The 19,956-nt window shown below is 38.2% G+C and overlaps 1 protein-coding gene across 6 annotated transcripts in view; it reads right to left on the bottom strand.

Annotated features, from left to right (window-relative positions):
* Positions 1–19,956, bottom strand: part of ERO1B (endoplasmic reticulum oxidoreductase 1 beta) — a 67,928-nt gene that overhangs the window by 13,691 nt on the left and 34,281 nt on the right. For 4 of the 6 annotated variants that reach the window (XR_011381537.1, XR_011381538.1, XM_051820762.2 and 1 more), the window contains 4 exons: positions 18,126–18,199; positions 15,337–15,457; positions 15,172–15,218; positions 9,512–9,523 (listed from right to left, as the gene is read on the bottom strand). Coding sequence is in view for 4 of the 6 variants with exons in the window: in XM_051820762.2 (XP_051676722.2) it covers positions 9,512–9,523; positions 15,172–15,218; positions 15,337–15,457; positions 18,126–18,199 (254 nt within the window). In the remaining 2 variants the exon portion in view is untranslated. The remainder of the gene's footprint in view (positions 1–9,511; positions 9,524–15,171; positions 15,219–15,336; positions 15,458–18,125; positions 18,200–19,956) is intronic. The other 2 variants (XM_051820763.2, XM_051820765.2) reach the window with 1 other exon arrangement.

Genomic DNA, 19,956 nt, shown 5'->3' with positions numbered 1-19,956 from the left:
GGGGGGGTGGGGGAAATTGAGTTAAAATATTTTAAATGGTAATGTATAAATACAGTTTATTAAAAATTTATTATGACAGATTAATAAGTATCTCTAGATAGAAATGACCACTGCTTCAGGTAAAATGGAAAAGGGCATATGGTTCTAGAAAATAACATCCTCAAGTAATTTAAGTAACTTGGGAGAACATCCTCACTATTAAAACTTTTGAGGAAACATATCAGTCAAAATTATGTAAACCTTATTCACTGAACATTTAATCATCCAAAATCATGACGGCAGTTTAACAATCTTAAATTTGCTTTCAATAAGAACAACTATAGTACTTCTATAAAAAAGGTTGAGGAAAAAGTCATTTACTATACAAATCAAGTTTTCCTAAGCCAATAAAACCATATATTTCCTCAATTATATAATACTACTAAATTTTGAGAAATATTTTGAAATCTCTTAATTTGAATATAATTCTTCAGAAAAGTTAATGAATAAAATAAGGAAGACATTGATTTATCTGTATACTAGTGTCACAAGAAATGTTCTTGAGGTTGGGGAGATGTTGGTCAAAAGAAGAAAAATTTCAATTAGACTGGAAAAATTAAAGAGATCTATTGTACAACACTGTGTCTATGGTTAATAGAAGCACTGCATTCTTGGAAAATTGCCTAGAGAATAGATTTTAAGTGTTTTTAATCACGAAAATAATAATTGAGGCAATACATTATATTAATCAGCTCAGTTTAGCCATTCCCAAGTGTGTGTGTGAATATATATATTTTAAAATATTATGTCATACATAAATATATGCAATTTGTATTTGTCAATTAAAGAAAATTATTCATGGCCTAATACAGTTTTTCTAGATGGGGAGAGGGAGAGATGGCTGTCAACAAAGAGCAAAATTGCTAATCTACTTCTTAAGTTAATAATCCTATTTTATTATTTTTTATTGAAAAAATAGTGATAGAAAACTAACACATAGATGAATTGAGTAGAACTCAAGGAGACAGATGGTAGTGTATTTGACTCTTCAGAGTCTTCACACTTTGCAATAACTACAAACATCTTTTTACTGATTCATTGATTCAACATATGCTGCCTAAGAAGCATTCATTTTTATTTCACTTGTTCAAAAAATCTCACGTGGCAACTGGAAAAAGTAGCTCAGAAGGTCTTCAATAATTTGGCCTCTACCCATCTTTTTCATTTAACCTATCAACAGTCTTTCCTACTGCTAAAGGGTCTCCCTAGTGGGCTTGACTTTTCCTTTCTAAAATCTTTGGTACATAGTATTTCCCCCCAAACAGCACATACCATCCAATTCTACTGGCCTAGACTGGCCCCATTATTTAAAATTCACTTCAAGTGCTTAGTCCCTCCCATTAGTTTTCCTGTATCACACCAGTGTTGGTTTGTTTTGCCCATAAGGAACTATATCACCTACTTTTTGTACTATGTACCAAGTATGTCTTACCCGATTACAATTATTTATGCACAGTAATTATCTTTCCTACTATATATCATCACCCTCTAGAGGGTAGGCATCACGTTTTAAACGTCATCCTTTCCTGCAAAATGCCCAACATGGTCCCCTAGAACACAGATAAGGGGGCGGAGCCAAGATGGCGGAATAGTGAGGGCGCGCACCGATAGTCCGGGAAAAGATAGTTTAATAAAAGTGGAGTTACAGTAGCCTCAGGAAAAGGATCAGGAAAAAATTGCAGAGGAAACTCTTCCAGATCTAGTGGATGTGACTCGGAGGACCTACGGGGAGAGCAAGGTCGCCCACCGCGTAGAAGCCAAGCCGTGGGAGCCGAGCCGCAGAGTCTGTGCGCCAGCGCTGGAAGGGGAGGTGAGACAAAAACTTCAGTAACCCGAGACACTGGCAGGGAAAGGCAGAAAGAGCCTACAGGGAACGATGCCTGAAGCCCCACTGGGGAAAGTTCACCAGGCTGACTGGAGGAGAAAAAAAAAAAACGAATAAATAAGGGGAACCGGCACGGACATTAGCCTCTCTCTCCACTCACCTTACAAAGCCGAGCAAGACAAAGAGCAGGCGCCATTTTACGTATGTAAAGTGGCACCCACCATTAGCCAAGCAGAAAAACCTGACTCTGGTGGGGAAAAATAACAGGAGGTTAAGACCTAGTGAAAGTGTGGAGCTAACGAACTGGGACTGTGAAAATCGGGGGGGGGGGGGGGCAAGAGAACTCACCAAGTAAACAAACTTGGTAACCTGGGCAACCTGGTGAAAGACTGCTGAGAAATTTGAGACCACACTGAGGGCTGCATAAACTCTTTGTATGGTCCCAGGGGTAACCAGACAAATACCCACAGGGGCCAGATTTCATACATCAACTACCCTCAATTCCACTCAGCTGTGTGGAATTGCTTCCCAACTGAGTCAAAAAAAAAAAAAAAAAAAAGAGAGAGAGAGAGAGAGAACTAGAGAACAATCTGTGTGAGTCACCTTTGGCACACCCTTAACCCTGAAGAACCAAACAGAGCTCTATGGTCACACCCATCACAACCTCTAAGGATCCATCAAAAGCAGACAGTCCACTTAATCTAGAGTCATAGTATAACGAGAAAAAACACCACAGTGAAGAAACCAAAGAATATCTCCAATATGCCAAACAACAAATGCAAAAACCAAGGTAACAAGAACAAGGAAGACACTATGACGCCCCCAAATGAAATAGACACCCCAATTCAAGATTATGAAGATGATGAGATGGAAGAAATGCAAGAAGCAGATGTCAAAAAATTGATAATAACATTAAGAAGTTTTCAAAAACAAATTCTTGAACTACAGAAATCCTTAATGGACAAGATAGAAAATCTCTCTCGTGAAAATGAAATATTAAGGAGGAATCAAAATGAAACGAAACAACTAGTAGAACATGAAACTGTGATAGTGACGACATATCATAATGAAATGAAGAATTCAACAGATCAAATGACAAACACATTATAGAGCCTTAAAAACAGAATGGGTGAAGCAGAAGAGAGAATATCGGACTTAGAAGACAGAGAACAGGAAAGGATACAGTCAAACCAAAGAAAAGAAGAGGAAATTAGAAATCTAAAAAATATTGTTGGGAATCTACAGGATACTATTAAAAAAAAACAACATTCGGGTTCTAGGAGTTCCTGAAGGCATGGAGAGGGAGAAAGGATTAGAAGGCCTTTTTAGTGAGATACTAGCAGAAAATTTCCCAGGTTTGGAAAAGGACAGAGACATCCTAGTACAGGAAGCTCATAGAACCCCTAATAAACATGACCAAAAGAGATCCTCACCACGACACGTTGTAATTAAACTCACCGCAGTGAAACATAAAGAAAAGATCCTAAAATGTGCAAGAGAGAAACATCAGATTACTCTCAGAGGATCTCCAATTAGACTCACTGCAGACTTCTCATCAGAAACCCTATAAGCTAGAAGGGAATGGCAAGATATAGCCCAGGTACTAAGAGAGAAAAACTGCCAACCCAGAATATTACATCCTGCAAAGCTCTCATTTGTGAATGAAGGTGAAATAAAGACCTTTCACAGCAAACAGAAATTGAAAGAATTTGTCGCCACTCGTCAGCCCAGCAAAAGATGCTTAAAGATGTGTTACACACAGAAACACAGTCATCAATATGAAAGAAGGTAAAGGAAGGAAACCTCACAGCAAAAGATCACAGAGAGTTCAAAACATATATTAGAAGATATCTTTGGGAAATGGCAGGGCAAAGTTACTACTTATCAATAGTCACATTGAACGTTAATGGCCTGAACTGTCCAGTTAAAAGACACAGATTGGCTGATTGGGTTAAGGAATAAAACCCATCTATTTGCTGCTTACAAGAAACACATCTTTCCAACAAAGATCCATACAGACTGAAAGTGAAAGGCTGGAAAAAGATATACCATGCCAACAGAAATGAAAAAAGAGTGGACGTAGCCATCTTAATATCGGACAACATAAACTTTACCACAAAAACTGTTAGGAGAGACAAAGACGGGCACTATATACTGATTAAGGGATCAATTCAACAGGAAGATATAATGATTATCAATGTATATGCACCTAATTACAGGGCACCGGTTTATTTAAAATATTTGTTAAGGGACTTAAAGGGAGACTTAGACTCCAATACAATAGTACTGGGGGACTTCAATACTCCACTCTCAGAAATAGATCAAAAGGACAGAAGACCAACAAGGAGACAGTAGATTCAAACAACGCTATAGCCCAAATGGATCTAAGAGACATCTACAGAACTTTTCATCCTACACAGAAAGCATTTACATTCTTCTCAGCACTACATGGAACCTTCTCCAGCATTGACCACATACTAGGCCATAAAGCAAGTCTCAGCAAATTCAAAAGAATTAGAATCATACGATGCAGCTTCTCAGACCATAAAGGAATGAAGTTGGAAAATAGCAACTCAGGAATCCCTAGAGCATATGCAAACACATGGAGATTGAACAACATGCTCCTGAATGAACAATGGGTCATAGAAGAAATCACAAAAGAAATCAAACATTTTCTGTAAGTAAATGAGGATAACAGCACAACATACCAAAATTTATGGGACACAGGAAAAGCAGTATTAAGAGGAAAGTTTATATCAATAGGGGCCTACATCAAGAAATTGGAAAGACACCAAATAAATGAGCTTTCAATGCATCTCAAGGATCTAGAAAATCTGCAGCAAACCAGACCCAAATCCAGTAGAAGAGAAATAATTAAAATCAGAGAAGAAATCAACAGGATTGAATCCAAAAAAAAATTACAAAAAATCAGCCAAACGAGGAGTTGGTTTTTTGAAAAAAAAAAAAAAATTGACATCCCATTGGCCCAAATAACTAAGAAAAGAAAAGACCCAAATCAATAAAATCAGAGATGAAAAAGGAAACGTAACAACAGACAGTACAGAAATAAAAAGAATCATCAGAAATTACTACAAGGACTTGTATGCCAGCAAACAGGGAAACCTATCAGAAATGGATACATTCCTGGACACATGCAACCTACCTAAATTGAACCAGGAAAACATAGAAAACCCAAACAGACCCATAACTGAGACAGAAATTGAAACAGTAATAAAGGCCCTCCCAACAAAGAAAAGCCCAGGACCAATGGATTCACTGCTGAATTCTACCAGACATTTAAAGAAGAACTAACTCCAATTCTTCTCAAACTATTCAGAACAATCGAAAAAGAGGGAATCCTCGCAAATTCTTTCTATGAAGCCAGCATCACCTTAATTCCTAAACCGGAAAAAGATGCAGCATTGAAAGAGAATTACAGACCAATATCCCTGAAGAACATAGATGCAAAAATCCTCAATAAAATTCTGGCCAATAGAATGCAACAACACATCAGAAAGATCATCCAGCCAGACCAAGTGGGATTTATCCCTGGTATGCAGGGATGGTTCAGTGTGTGCAAAACAATCAATGTGATACACCACATTCACAGGCTGCAGAAGAAAAACCATATGATTACCTCAATAGATGCAGAGAAAGCATTTGATAAAATACAACACCCTTTCATGATGAAAACTCTAAGGAAACTGGGAATGGAAGGAACATTCCTCAATATAATCAAAGCAGTTGATGAAAAACCCACGGCCAGCATCCTATTGAATGGGGAAAAGTTGGAAGCATTTCCACTGAGATCTGGTACCAGACAGGGATGCCCACTCTCACCACTGCTATTCAATATAGCTCTCGAAGATCTAGCCAGAGCTATTAGGCAAGAAAAAGAAATTAAAGGGATACAAATTTGGAAGGAAAAATTCAAACTATCCCTCTTTGCAGATGATATGATTCTTTATTTAGGGGACCCAAAGAACTCTACTAAGAGACTATTAGAACTCATAGAAGAGTTTGGCAAAGTAGCAAGATATAAAACCAATACACAAAAATCAACAGCCTTTTATACACAGGCAATGCCACAGCTGAGGAAGAACTGCTAAGATCAATCCCATTCACAATAGCTACAAAAACAATCAAATACCTTGGAATAAACTTAACCAGGGACGTTAAAGATCTCTACAATGAAAATTACAAAACCTTAAAGAAATAGAAGAGGATACCAAAAAATGGAGAAATCTTCCATGCTCATGGATTGGGAGAATCAATATCATCAAAATGTCCATTCTCCCATAAGCATTTTATACATTCAATGCAATACCAATAAAGATACCGAAGACATTCTTCTCAGATCTGGAAAAAATGATGCTGAAATTCATATGGAGACACAGGAGACCTCGAATAGCTAAAGCAATCTTGTACAACAAAAACAAAGCCGGAGGCATCACAATACCAGATTTCAGGACATACTACAGGGCAGTTGTTATCAAAACAGCACGGTACTGGTACAGAAACAGATGGATAGACCAATGGAACAGAATAGAAACACCAGAAATCAATCCAAACATCTACAGCCAACTCATATTTGATCAAGGATCCAAAACCAATCCCTAGGGTAAGGACAGTCTCTTCAATAAATGGTGCTGGGAAAATTGGATTTCCATGTGTAGAAGCATGAAGCAAGACCCCTACCTTTCAACTTACACAAAAATTCACTCAACATGGATTAAAGACTTAAATCTAAGACCCGACACCATCAAATTATTAGCATTGGAGAAACCCTGCAAGATACAGGTACTGGCAAACACCTCTTGGAAAACACCCCAGAAGCACAGGCAGTCAAAGCCAAAATTAACATTTGGGATTGCATCAAATTGAGAAGTTTCTGTTCTTCAAAAGAAACAGGAAAGTGAAGAGGCAACCAACAGAATGGGGAAAAATATTTGCAAACTATGCCACAGGTAAAGGGTTGATAACCAGAATCTACAAAGAAATCAAGAAACTCCACAACAACAAAACAAACAACCCACTTAAGAGATGGGCCAAGGACCTCAATAGACATTTTTCCAAAGAGGAGATCCAAAGGGCCAACAGACACATGAAAAAATGTTCAAGATCACTAGCAATCAGGGAAATGCAAATCAAAACCACAATGAGGTTTCACCTCACCCAGGTTAGAATGGCTCACATTCAGAAATCTACCAACAATAGTTGCAGGAGAGGATGTGGGGAAAAGGGGACACTAACCCACTGTTGGTGGGAATGCAAACTGGTCAAGCCACTATGGAAGTCAGTCTGGAGATTCCTCAGAAACCTGAATATAATCCTACCATACAACCTAGCCAAACTACTCCTTGGAATTTACCCAAAGGAAATTAAATTGGCAAACAAAAAAAGCTGTCTGCACATTAATGTTTATTGCAGCTCAATTCACAATAGCTAAGACCTGGAACCAACCCAAATGTCCATCAACAGTAGACTGGATAAAGAAATTATGGGACATGTACTCTATAGAATACTATACAGCAGTCAAAAACAATGAAATCCGGTCATTTGCAACAAGATGGAGGAATTTGGAAAACATCATGCTGAGTGAATTAAGCCAGTCCCAAAGGGACAAATATCATATGTTCTCCCTGATTGGCGACAACTAACTGAGCACCAAAGGGGAAACCTGTTGAAGTGAAATGGACACTATGAGAAACAGTGACTTGATCAGCTCTTGTCCTGACTGTTGATGTACAATATAACACTTTATCCATTTTAGTATTTTTTTGTTCTAGTACTATTGGTTGAACACAGTAATTAACACACAATTATTCTTAGGTGTTTAAATTTTAACTGAAAAGTGATCCCTGTTAGGAATTTGGAAAACATTATGCTGAGTGAAATAAGCCAGTCCCAAAGGGACAAATATCGTATGCCCTCCCTGATCGGTGACAACTAACCGAGCACCAAAAAGGAAACCTGTTGAAGTGAATTGAACACTATGGGAAACGGTGACTTGATCAGCCCTTCCCTGACTGTTGAACAACTTAATATGTTATCCCGCTTAGTATTTTTTTTGGTTTGTTCTACTTAATACTTTTGGTTGAATACTGTAATCAATACAAAGTTATTCTTAAGTGTTGAAACTTAACTGAAAAGCGATTGTTATCAAATATAAGAGAGGGAATAAGAGAGGGAATAGATGTGCAATTTGGGACATGCTCAAGCTGACTTGCCCCAAATGGTAGAGTTAGAAACATACCAGGGAATTCCAATTCAATCCCATCAATGTGGCATGTACCAATGCCATCTCACTAGTCCAAATGATCAATTTCTGTTCACAATTGATCATAATGATCGGACTAAGAGCCAAAGGGATCACATAAACAAGACTAGTGTCTGCAAATACTAACCGATGGAATAAAAAAGGGAGAGAACGATCCAACATGGGAAGTGAGATACACAGCAGACTCATAGAATGGCAGATGTCCTAAACAGCACTCTGGCCTCAGAATCAGCCCTTAAGGCATGCGGATCTGGCTGAAAAGCCCATGAGAGTATTTCAGGCATGGAAAGCAAAGGCACTCTGGCAAAAAAAAAAAAAAAAAAAAATGACCTAAATGAAAGATCTCTGTGAGTGAGATCCCAGTGGAAAGAACAGGTCATCAAAGAAGGAGGTACCTTTCTCTGAAGGGAGGAGAGAACTTCCACTTTGACTACAACCTTGTCTAAATATGATCAGAGTCGGTGAACTCAAAAGTCTTCCATAGCCTTGGCAACTCATGACAAGAGCCTAGGGTGATTACTGATGCCATAAACAAGAGTGTCCATTTGTTAAGTCAACAACAGGAGTCACTGTGCACTTACTCCTCATGTAGGATCTCTGTCCTGAATGTGCTGTGCATTGTGATTTAATGCTATAACTAGTACTCAGACAGTATTTTTCACTTTGTGTTTCTATGTGGGTGCAAACTGTTGAAATCTTTACTTAATATATGTTAAACTGATCTTCTGTATATAAAGAGAATTGAAAATGAATCTTGATGTGAATTGAAGGAGAGAGGGAGTGGGAAAGGGGAGGGTTGCAGGTGGGAGGGAAGTTATGGGGGGGGAAGCCATTGTAATCCATAAGCTGTACTTTGGAAATTTATATTCATTAAATAAATGTTTAAAAAAAAAAGAACACAGATAAATAAATATTCAGTTGAAGGAATTATTTTGGCTGTTTTAGGGTACACAGTGATACATATTTAATCAGTAACCTGAAGTAACCAATTATTTATAAATTAGCTCTTCATCAGATTAAGTATTATAACAGGTTATAAATTTTAAAGTGAATAAAAAAGTTCACAAGACAAACTATCTGATAAAACTTCCTTAACTTCTCTACATTTCCCTAGCACATGTTCAAGTAGGTTGTAATAGAAAATGAAGAACTTGGAAGACAAATTTGGTTTCTAACTAAACAGTTAGGTAAAATGGTCTTTATATCTATATTTTTTTTACATAGTATAAATTCATATTGTAAAACATAGTCTTATTTTTTGGTAGCTATTTTCTGGAAAAAGAAATATTTTCTTTTGAATCAAATCAAGTAAAATTTTGACCATTAGAAATACTTCACTTGAAGCAAACACACGAGTTTCATCTCACCATTATCTTCACCTATAAGAGAAAATAGAAAGTATTCTTAAAAATGTCTAATATAATCACATTCCAATTACATTTAATATAATATGGACTTACAGCATACCACTTAAACTATCAGTTACATGCTGGGCCTTGGTCAGCATGTAGCCATCCTTAAATGAGGCTTCTTAAGGATAAAGGCCAAAATTACAAGATTTTCATATGGTTTATACAATAAACAGCATATAATAAAACTAAAAATATAGGCCGGCGCTGCAGCTCACTAGGCTATCCTCCGCCTGCGGCATTGACACTCAGGGTTCTAGTCCTGGTTGGGGCGCCGGATTCTGTCCCAGTTGTTCCTCTTCCAGTCCAGCTCTCTGCTGTGGCCTGGGAGGGCAGCAGAGGATGGCCCAAGTGCTTGGGCCCCTGAACCCGCATGGGAGACCAGGAGGAAGCACCTGGCTCCTGGCTTCAGATCGGTGTAGCCTGCCGGCTGTAGCGGCCATTTAGGGGGTGAACCAATGGAAGGAAGACCTTTCTCTCTCTAACTCTGCCTGTCAAAAAATATATATATATATGTGTGTGTGTGTGTGTGTGTGTGTGTATAAAGATCTTTTTTATATAAAGATTTATTTGAAAGAAAGAAAGAACAAGTGAGTGATCAACGTTCCATCTACTAGTTCAATTCCCCAACAGCCAGGGCTGGGCCAAGAAGATCCATGTATTTGCTCATCATCTGCTGCCTTCAAGATGTTTTAGCAAGAAGCTGGTTCAGAAACAGAAGAGCCAAGACTTGAGCTGGCAATCTAATATGGGTTGCAGATGTCCCAGACATCAGGTTAACCCACTACCCATCCCCAAGATCTAGTTTTAATAATTAACAAACATATGATGCTTTTCCTTTAATCATTATATATAAAGAACACTCTCTGAACATAACTGTTTCTATGCTAGAATACTTTTGGAATTTGCTGCTCTTCATCTTTTCATTACTCCTTTGTCAGAGAGGTGGTTTGCAAATATTTTTTTCCATTCTGTTGGATATCTTTTCATTCTATTGATCATTTCCTTTCCTGTGGAAAAGTTTTGGAGTTTGACACAGTCCCATTTGCTTAGTTTTGCTTTTGTTACCTGTACTTTGTGGATCCTGCCCAAGAAGTTGTCCCCTATACTAATGTCACTAACTGTTTCCCCTACATTTTCTTCCAACAAATTTACAGTCTCAAGTCTCAAATTCAGGTCTTGAGTTCATTTTTTGTTTATGATAATAGGTATGGATCTAATGTCATTCTTCTACATATATAAATCAAATTTTGCCAGCATAATTTGAGGATGAGACTGTCCTACTCTACTGTATGGTGTAAGCAGTTTTGTCAAAAATCAGCAGGTTAGCAGGCGCCGCGGCTCACTAGGCTAATCCTCCACCTAGCGGCGCCAGCACACCAGGTTCTAGTCCCGGTCAGGGTGCCGGATTCTGTCCCGGTTGCCCCTCTTCCAGGCCAGCTCTCCGCTGTGGCCAGGGAGTGCAGTGGAGGATGGCCCAAGTACTTGGGCTCTGCACCCCATGGGAGACCAGGATAAGTACCTGGCTCCTGCCTTTGGATCAGCGCGGTGCGCCAGCCGCAGTGCGCTGGCCGCAGCGGCCATTGGAGGGTGAACTAATGGCAAAGGAAGACCTTTCTCTCTGTCTCTCTCTCACTGTCCACTCTGCCTGTCCAAAAAAAAAAAAAAAAAATCAGCAGGTTATATGTATGTAGACAACTTTCTGGGCACTCTATTCTGTTCCACTGATCTATGTATCAGTTTTTATGTCAGGACCACGCTGTTATAGCTACTCTAGCTTTGTAGTATGCTTTGAAGTCAGGTATTGTAAAGCCTCCAGCTTGATTTTTCTTGTTCTGGATCACTTTGGCTATTCTGAGTCTTTTGTGATTCCATATGAATTTTAGGATTGTTTTTTCTAATTCTGTAAAGAATGCCAATGGTATTTTGATAGGGATTGCATTGAATCTGTAGATTGCTTTAGGCAGTATAGACATTTTAATGATACCAATTCTTCTGATCTATGAGCAAGGAGCATCTCCGATTTTTTGTGGTGTTGATGATTTCTTTCATCAATGTTTAATAATTTTTATTAAGGATATCTTTCACTTTTTGGTTAAATTTATTAATAAATATTTGAATTTTGTGGCTATTGTAAATGAGATTTCTTTCTTGATTTCTTTTTCTGTGGGTTCATGATTAGCATATTAAAAAGCTACTGGTTTTTATATGTTTATTTTGCAACCTCCAACTTTACTGAATTAGTTTATCAATTCTAACAGCTTTTTGGTGGAGTGTTTAGGTTTTCTACGTACAACATCATGACATCTATAAACATGAGTATTTAGACTTCTGAATATATCAACAACTTAACAACAACAACAAAAACAACCAATACTATTGAAAAATGGGCAAAGGACTTAAAAGAACAAATACAAACAGCTAACAGATACATGAAAAAATGCCCAACATCACTAGCCACAAATGCAAATCAAAACCACAATGAGATATCACCTCACCGTCAGAATGGCTAAAATCCAAACACAGAGAGTAACAAGTGCTGGCAAGAATGTGGACAAAGGAGAACACTTATGCACTGCTGGTGGGAATGTAAATTAGTGCAGTCACTATGGAAAGGTGTGGAGATTTCTTTAAACACAAGAAATAGACTTGCTATATGATCCAGCAGTCCCACTACTGGGTATATACCCAAAAGACTTGAACACAATATATCAAAGAGACACCTGCACCACATTTATAGCATATATAAATATACACACACACACACAATGGAATATTATTCAGTTGTAAAAAATAATAAATTTTCCCATTTGCAGCAAAGTAGATGCAACCTGAGGATATCATGCTGACTGAAATAAGCCAGACCTGGGGCTGGCGCTGTAGCATAGTGGGTAGAGCCCCCATCTGCAGTACTGGCATCCCATGTGGATGCAGGTTTGAGTCCTAGCTGCTCCACTTCCAATCCAGCTCTCTGCTAATACACCTGGGAAAGTAGTGGAAGATGGCCCAAGTGCTTTGGCCACTGCCTCAATGTGGCAGAACTGGAAGAAGCTCCGGGATTTGGAACAGCCCAACTCTAGCAGTTGCAGCCATTTGGGGAGTGAACCAGCGGATGGAAGACCTCTCTCTGTAATTCTTTCAAATAAATAAATCTTTTAAAAATATATTAAAAAATAAAAAGAAATTAGCCAGACCCAGAAAGACAAATAACCAGATGTTCTCCCTTATATGTGGCAACTAAAATTTAAAAAACAAACAAAAGGAAGAAACTGCTGCTCTTCAGCAGACATTAGGAGCAGTTGGTGAAAACCTCACTGTGATACTGCTTCACAGCTGCCTGGAGGTGGGGAAGAGGCCAGAAGGTATGAGCTCTAGGGCTCCACAGCAGCTCTGCATCTCTCAGCTTTAAATGTGGGATTCTAATATTAAAATTTTATTTTTGGAAAAAAGGTTCTGTTGTTGAAAAACTGTTGGAAAAAACAGATGTAGAAGCCTCGTTGTTATGACTCAGGAATAATATGAAAGAAATACATTTAAAAAGATGGAAATCAGCATTTTCACAGGAGGTAAAAACACAAATAGCATCAGCAAAAGCTACTGAATTACTTCATGGAGAACTCTGACAGCTAGGACAAACTCTCTTCCCCTTACCTAATCTTTCGTCTGTCTTTTTCACATGGCTTTTCTCCTCTTTCTCTTACTACGCAGTGGTTCCCTTCCTCCCTTCATCTTTCTAGCAGTTCCATGTGTTTCATTTATTACATCATAGAAGGGAAGTGTTTCTTAGGACTTGATGGTTTAATTAAGTTAACAATTACATTTTTATTTTAAATGTAAGTGCCCATAGAAAAGATTTGGAAGAATAATCCCCTAACCCTGTACTATGGAAAAGAAAAGTGAGTAGGTCAGTGGGTGGGGAGAGCACTTTTCCTTTTTTACAACTTCTGAACTGCTTCAGTGTTTACGAATTTTCTGTAATTAAGACATTTAAACTGAAAAGAGAAAAGTTGTGACATTAAAAGTAGGAAAAGAGACAAAGGACAAGAAGTCACACAGGCCTTTTTCCTGACCCAATTCTGTTCTCCAGGTATTTAGAGCATGAATTTGAGGAAGAGTGTTTGCCCCATTGTTAAAGAGTGGGCATCTAAAAGCAGTCCATGCATTCAACCCTTTTCAGTGTATTTTGTTTTCAGAGGGTTCTAAATATACAAACCTAGACCAGGAAACTCCATTTCTTAAAACAATCCTGGTGTAAAGAAAACACTGGAAAGGCAGGTCAATTACAAGGTTGCTCCCAGAGTTTGGTTTCTCACCGAGTTTGTGGTAAACTGACTACATCAATATTGTTCCACTGAAATTTAATGCCAGATCTTATCTAATTAAAAATTTTTCTAATAGCCACATTTTAAAGAGTAAGAAGTATATATACACTATAACAATAATACATTATGTAATACAAGGGTTAAAATAGTCTTACCAAAATAAAGTTCTGCTTAATGGCAACAATATTACACTAGTTGTTTTTCAAAGGGACTAAAGTTAAACAAGATTTAAAATTCAGCTTCATAATAGCCACATTTCTTTGCTCAACAGCCCCAAGTAGTAACTGGTCACTTTGATTGACAGTGCAGGTCTAGGTTACTGCGTAAGTTTCTGAAACTTCTCTATCTATATTCTGACTCAAAGTGTGCTATACTTGGTCATCATTCTGGGCTGTATCCAGGAGCTTATTAGACTACTGGGCATGGGCCAGCGCCGCGGCTCACTAGGCTAATCCTCCGCCTTGCGGCGCCAGCACACCGGGTTCTAGTCCCAGTCAGGGCGCCGGATTCTGTCCCAGTTGCCCCTCTTCCAGGCCAGCTCTCTGCTGTGGCCAGGGAGTGCAGTGGAGGATGGCCCAAGTACCTGGGCCCTGCACCCCAGGGAAGACCAGGAGAAGTGCCTGGCGCCTGCCATCGGATCAGCGCAGTGCACCGACCGCAGCGCGCCGGCCGTGGCGGCCATTGGAGGGTGAACCAAGCCAAAAGGAAGACCTTTCTCTCTGTCTCTCTCTCTCTGTCCACTCTGCCTGTCAAAAAGAAGAATACTGGGCATCACTCAAGACCTATGAAATCAGAACCTGTGTATTACTAATACTCTTGGGCAATTTGTATGCACACTGAAGTTTGAGGAGCATTGTTAAGAGCTATTAGTTCTCAAACTCGGCTGTACATTTGAATCATCTGGACAGTTTAAAAAATACCAACACCTAGGTCCTCATCCCAGGATTTTGACTTAAGTAGTATGGGGTAGGGACTGGGCATCCAGATTTTGAAAGAATTTTGACTTAAGTAGTATGGGGTAGGGACTGGGCATCCAGACTTTTTAAGAGTTCCTCAGGAAATCTGTAGTAGATATGGATTACTCATGTACTCTAATTTGTTTTGTTTTAAAGCTACTTTATAGTCTAGCACCCAGCAGGTACTCAATAAATGATCATAATTAAATGAAATGTATAGAAATACTGAGATTTAACTGTGAACCAATCCACACTATTAAACTAAGCAAAACATAAAAATTATCAATATGTAGTTATAAAAACATTCTATAAACAAGCTTCAAAGGCATGAAAAACCCACCTCGGCTAGGTGCAAGAGGATTTAAAGGACGATAAACAGATCGAGGCCTGAAAAAGAAAACACAAAACCCACACATAAAATGGTTTGACTTGTATATATTTTTTCCAGCAGTAACAAATCTTCCCTTCCCCCTGTCCCTTTAATCATTCCAGCCCCTCTAGTTACTTGAAACAGTTTTCTTCATAGATGCTGTTCCACACTCTCCATGCAGAGGACCCTTTATAGCCGGTGTAACGCTCTGGGTTCAGCAATAGGTCTACGTACTGAGCAGCTGGAGATCTCTCATCTGAAAAAGAAACAGTTCATACAAAATATCCATGTTTCACCATTTACGTAAAGTTTAACATTTTACAAAATAAACAGGACTACCCAAAGGTTAGTCGTGTTTTTTAAAGCCATTTCCAAATTAAATGGTAGAGTGGTTAGCAAACTTGTGACTATACTTGACCTAGAATTTGTAGTAACTTGGACCAATTACTTAAGAGAGAAGAAAAAACAATCCCTCTCTTTCCTTTGGATACTCAGTGCTCTTTCAAGTAATGTTAACATCTCTCTCCATATTAAAGGCAGCAATCATTTCCTCTTTTAATCATCAAGAATGATGCTTTAAGGGAAAAACGAAAAGTAAAAATCTATCACACTATTAATGAACCAATTACTTCATTCAGCAAACATTTACTGCACACCTACCATGTCCAGGCACTGTTCTAGCAACTAGAGATACAGAAGTGAGCCAAAGGAACAAAGCCCTTGCCCTCAAGTGGCTTACAATGTAGTTGGAAAGGACAGATGATAAACTGATAAACTAAGTAATATGCCAAATAGTCTCAGGCAGTTGGTGCTGGGGGCTAGGGGACAGAAACCGGCAGTGTAAAGAGACAAAGAGTGATGGTGGTTATTATTTTAGGATGATTAGAGCCACTTTAGTGAGATGACATTTGAGCAGAAACATGAACTGAAAGGAGCAAACCATGCATAAATGTAGCAAAAATGTCTAAGGCAGAAATAGCAGTTTATAGTAAAGGATATTAAATGCTAAATTATTTTAAAACTACTATTTTATATACAGGATTCATAAAGGAATCATCTTCTACTTAAATAAAGACAAAACCAACAACAAAACAGCAGGGAGCCAAGAGTGTATGGATATATTCACTAATAAAATGGGGTGAATAATCTATTAAGATTTTCATTTTAATGCACTGAATTTAGATAAAGAATAACAAACAGCAACTTGAAACCCACCCAAGTATAAACAATTGGATGTTATTGCTTTGAAGAGTAGTGGTAATAAACAGCATGGTTTTATATGCATAAGAACTATTTAAAATATAAAAGTCACTGATTAAATATATGATCCTAAAAATCTTAAAGGATGATATAAAATCATACAGCATTTCTCAGTTTTTATAATTTAAGAAACTAATATTTTAATCAGTACTATACTGATGATAGGTAATTGGTAATCTAGCACATCAATTTAATTAGCACAAATGATCTCTGCAATTGAGATTTTATTAAATATCTACTACAATTTGTACTCACAAAAATGTCTTATTAATTTGAAAACCAGATAAATTAGCAGTATTTTTTACATTAATTAAATAATAGGTGAAATAAGAGATAGGAAAAAAGTAACTGAGTATTAAGCACTCAAATATAATTAGAATGACAACCAAAGAGCCAATGAAAGAGTGAGCAATGATACAAGCACTTAACATAGGTACAACAGCTTGCTTTGATAAAATCTTTGCTGATTCTAAGCATCACAATCAGGATATTTCATTAATTTCCCATTAGTATTTCCAGATACCTAAAGAAACCTTCTTCAGGTTTCCTAAACATCTTTAGAAAGCAATACGATCACCCCCAGACACTTGAAGAGTTCAGAAAAATTTCTGCTGTCTTTTTCCACCTGTTTACTTGAACTCCAAATTCTTTCTCACCACCAGAAATATGACAATACCAAGGTAAAAGACCGAGAGGCCAAATGAATGAATTAAACCTACTCAGCACAATATATATATATATATATCATATATATTATATATAATAGAATCATGCATAATATAAAATTGAATCACTGTAATTGTCTTTTGTTAAAGACAGTGGTAGTTACTTAGTTTGACATTCTGGGAACTCTCTGAAAGAACACTGTGGAGAAGTTGACTTAGAATTCTCAATATTGGAAGGCAACTTTATGTGAGTTTGTTGAAGTCTCTGACAAGTTCCAGTGGAAACACTGTTATGTATTCACAGATCTTTACTAAAAGGGCTTCGACTGAAGGTCCATAGGAAATACAGTGTCATAACAGAAAGAGTATGGGTCTTAGATTCTTCAGATCTGGAATCAAATCCTGTTTCAGCCTCTTGATATTCTGTGATCTTGAGCAAGCTATTAATCTTTTTGAGGCTCAGTTTTCTCAAATATGCAATACACATCTATTCAGACAGCTGTAAATATCAGAAATAATGGGGCCAGCACATTGTGGTGCAGTGGGTTAAACAGTCACCTGTGATGTCAGTATCCCATATAAGCCTGGTTTGAGTACCAACTGCTCCACTTCTGATCCAGCTCTGTTAATGAGCCTGGGAAAGCAGAATATAGCCTGAATACTTGTGCCCCTGCCACCTACATAGGAGACCCAGAAAAGTTCCAGGCTCCAGTCTTCAGCCAGGCCATTTGGGGAATGAACCAGTGAATGGAGGTTCTCTCTCTCTTTGTCCTCTCTCTGTAACTCTGCCTTTCAAATAAATAAATCTTTAAAATATTAAAAATAATTTATGGTATTTAACATAGGACCTGGAACACAGGCTCTCAATAAATGCCATCATGAATAAGATCTATGTAGCAAAATCTAGGATGAAAGCTGTAACTCAGATATTTTCACTGATTTATATGTCTTATAAAAGGATTAAAGTTAAAATTGAATTACAATAGTTTATTTTATTACCATCAAGTTCACAAAAATGATCCTGTGAATCATCATATCTTGCCCAGTCAATGAAAGCTTCTTTGCTTTGATTACTATGGGAAGGAGGAATAAAAAAGAAAAATAATTAAATTTGGAGTTGAAAATTTTAACACTGTATTCTAGTGTAATTAAAATAATCTGAGGTCACTTATTAGACAGATGCTGTCACAAATTCTGTATTAGTTACATGAAATAAAAAAACAAGTTACGATATATGAAAAAAACAGACTAACTTCCATGAGTGATTTGTATTTCCTAATTATATTAAAATTGCTATTAGCCCAAGTTCAATAACAATTTGACTAGAAATTAATTTTAAAATACATATAACACTTAGTTAAAACATAAAAATCAAGCTGGCCTTTTCATCTGACTTAGAAATTTTAGTAATGTTCCCTGAAGCAGGAGTTAAATTCTTTCAACTTAAATTGCTTCCATACTTACAGTATCCCACTATAATCTAAAAGTTGTACTTATGAAATTTATATTTATTAAATAAAAGCTTTCTATAAAAAAGTGTGAACCAAATATAAATCAAGTAACTCCTAAATGTGGTATTTATATACAAGTATTTTGTATATGAGCAACTGCTATATAACCACTGCAAATAAGTTTATAGTTCATTGCATCAACTCCCAACTCAACTCCTCTTCAAAGTTTTCCCTAAAGAAACACACATTTAAGAAAAGTTAATGGAGGAGGGGCTGGCACCATGGTGCAGTGGGTTAATCCTCCGCCTGCGGCTGGCATCCCATATGGGCACTGGTTCTAGTCCCAGCTGCTCCTCTTCCAATTCAGCTCTCTGCACTGGCCTGGGAAAGCAGAAGATGGCCTACGTGCTTGGGCCCCTGCACCTGCATGGGAGACCAGGAAGAAGCTCCTGGTTCCTGGCTTCAGATCGGCGCAGCTCCGGCCATTGTGGCCATTTGGGGAGTGAATCAACAGAAGGAAGACCTTTCTCTCTGTCTCTCCCTGACACTGTAACTACCTCTCAAATAAATAAAAAAAAATTCTTAAAATAAAAAGTTAATGGAGGAGCTGGCACTGTGGCATAGTGGGTAAAGCTGTGGCCTGCAGTGCCAGCATCCCATATGGGTGCCAGTTCAAGTTTCAGCTGCCCCACTTCCAATCTGCTCTCTGCTATGGCCTGGGAAAGCAGAAGACGGGCCCAAGGACCTGCATGGGAGATCCAGAAGAAGCTCCTGGCTCCTGGCTTTGGATCAGCACTGCTCCAGCTGTTGCGGCCATTTGGGGAGTGAACCAGCGGATGGAAGACCTCTCTCTGCCTCTCCTGTCTCTGTGTAACTCTTTCAAACAAATAAATAAATCTTTTAAAAAAAAACTCACACTTGACTCTCATGAAATATTTGATGCTATAAACAAGAATGCCTCAGATCTTGTTACAGCTAAAAATGACAAAACTATAGCTGTGTTTAGTAAGAGGTTTGATGTTGAACAAATCGTGACATAAATTCCATTTTCTTAATAACAGTATAACTGACTTATACGAATTTTCTCTTTGAACATCCTTATTTGATGAGGTTTTGCTAATTATTTTATCTACTTCCTGCCTAAAGCTATGGAGGCAGAAGAGATATTGAAAGCTCATCTGATGGCCGGTGCCGGGGCTCACTAGGCTAATCCTCTGCCTGCGGCGCCAGCACGCCAGGTTCTAGTCCTGGTCGGGGCGCCGGATTCTGTCCCGGTTTCACCTCTTCCAGTCCAGCTCTCTGCTGTGGCCCGGGAAGGCAGCAGAGGATGGCCCAAGTGCTTGGGCCCTGCACCCGCATGGGAGACCAGGAGGAAGCAC

This window comes from Oryctolagus cuniculus, chromosome 13 (genome assembly GCF_964237555.1).
Source record: "Oryctolagus cuniculus chromosome 13, mOryCun1.1, whole genome shotgun sequence".
Taxonomy (NCBI): domain Eukaryota; kingdom Metazoa; phylum Chordata; class Mammalia; order Lagomorpha; family Leporidae; genus Oryctolagus; species Oryctolagus cuniculus.
The sequence above is the reverse complement of the archived record's forward strand: the minus strand, read 5'-3'. Positions and strand labels throughout refer to the sequence as shown.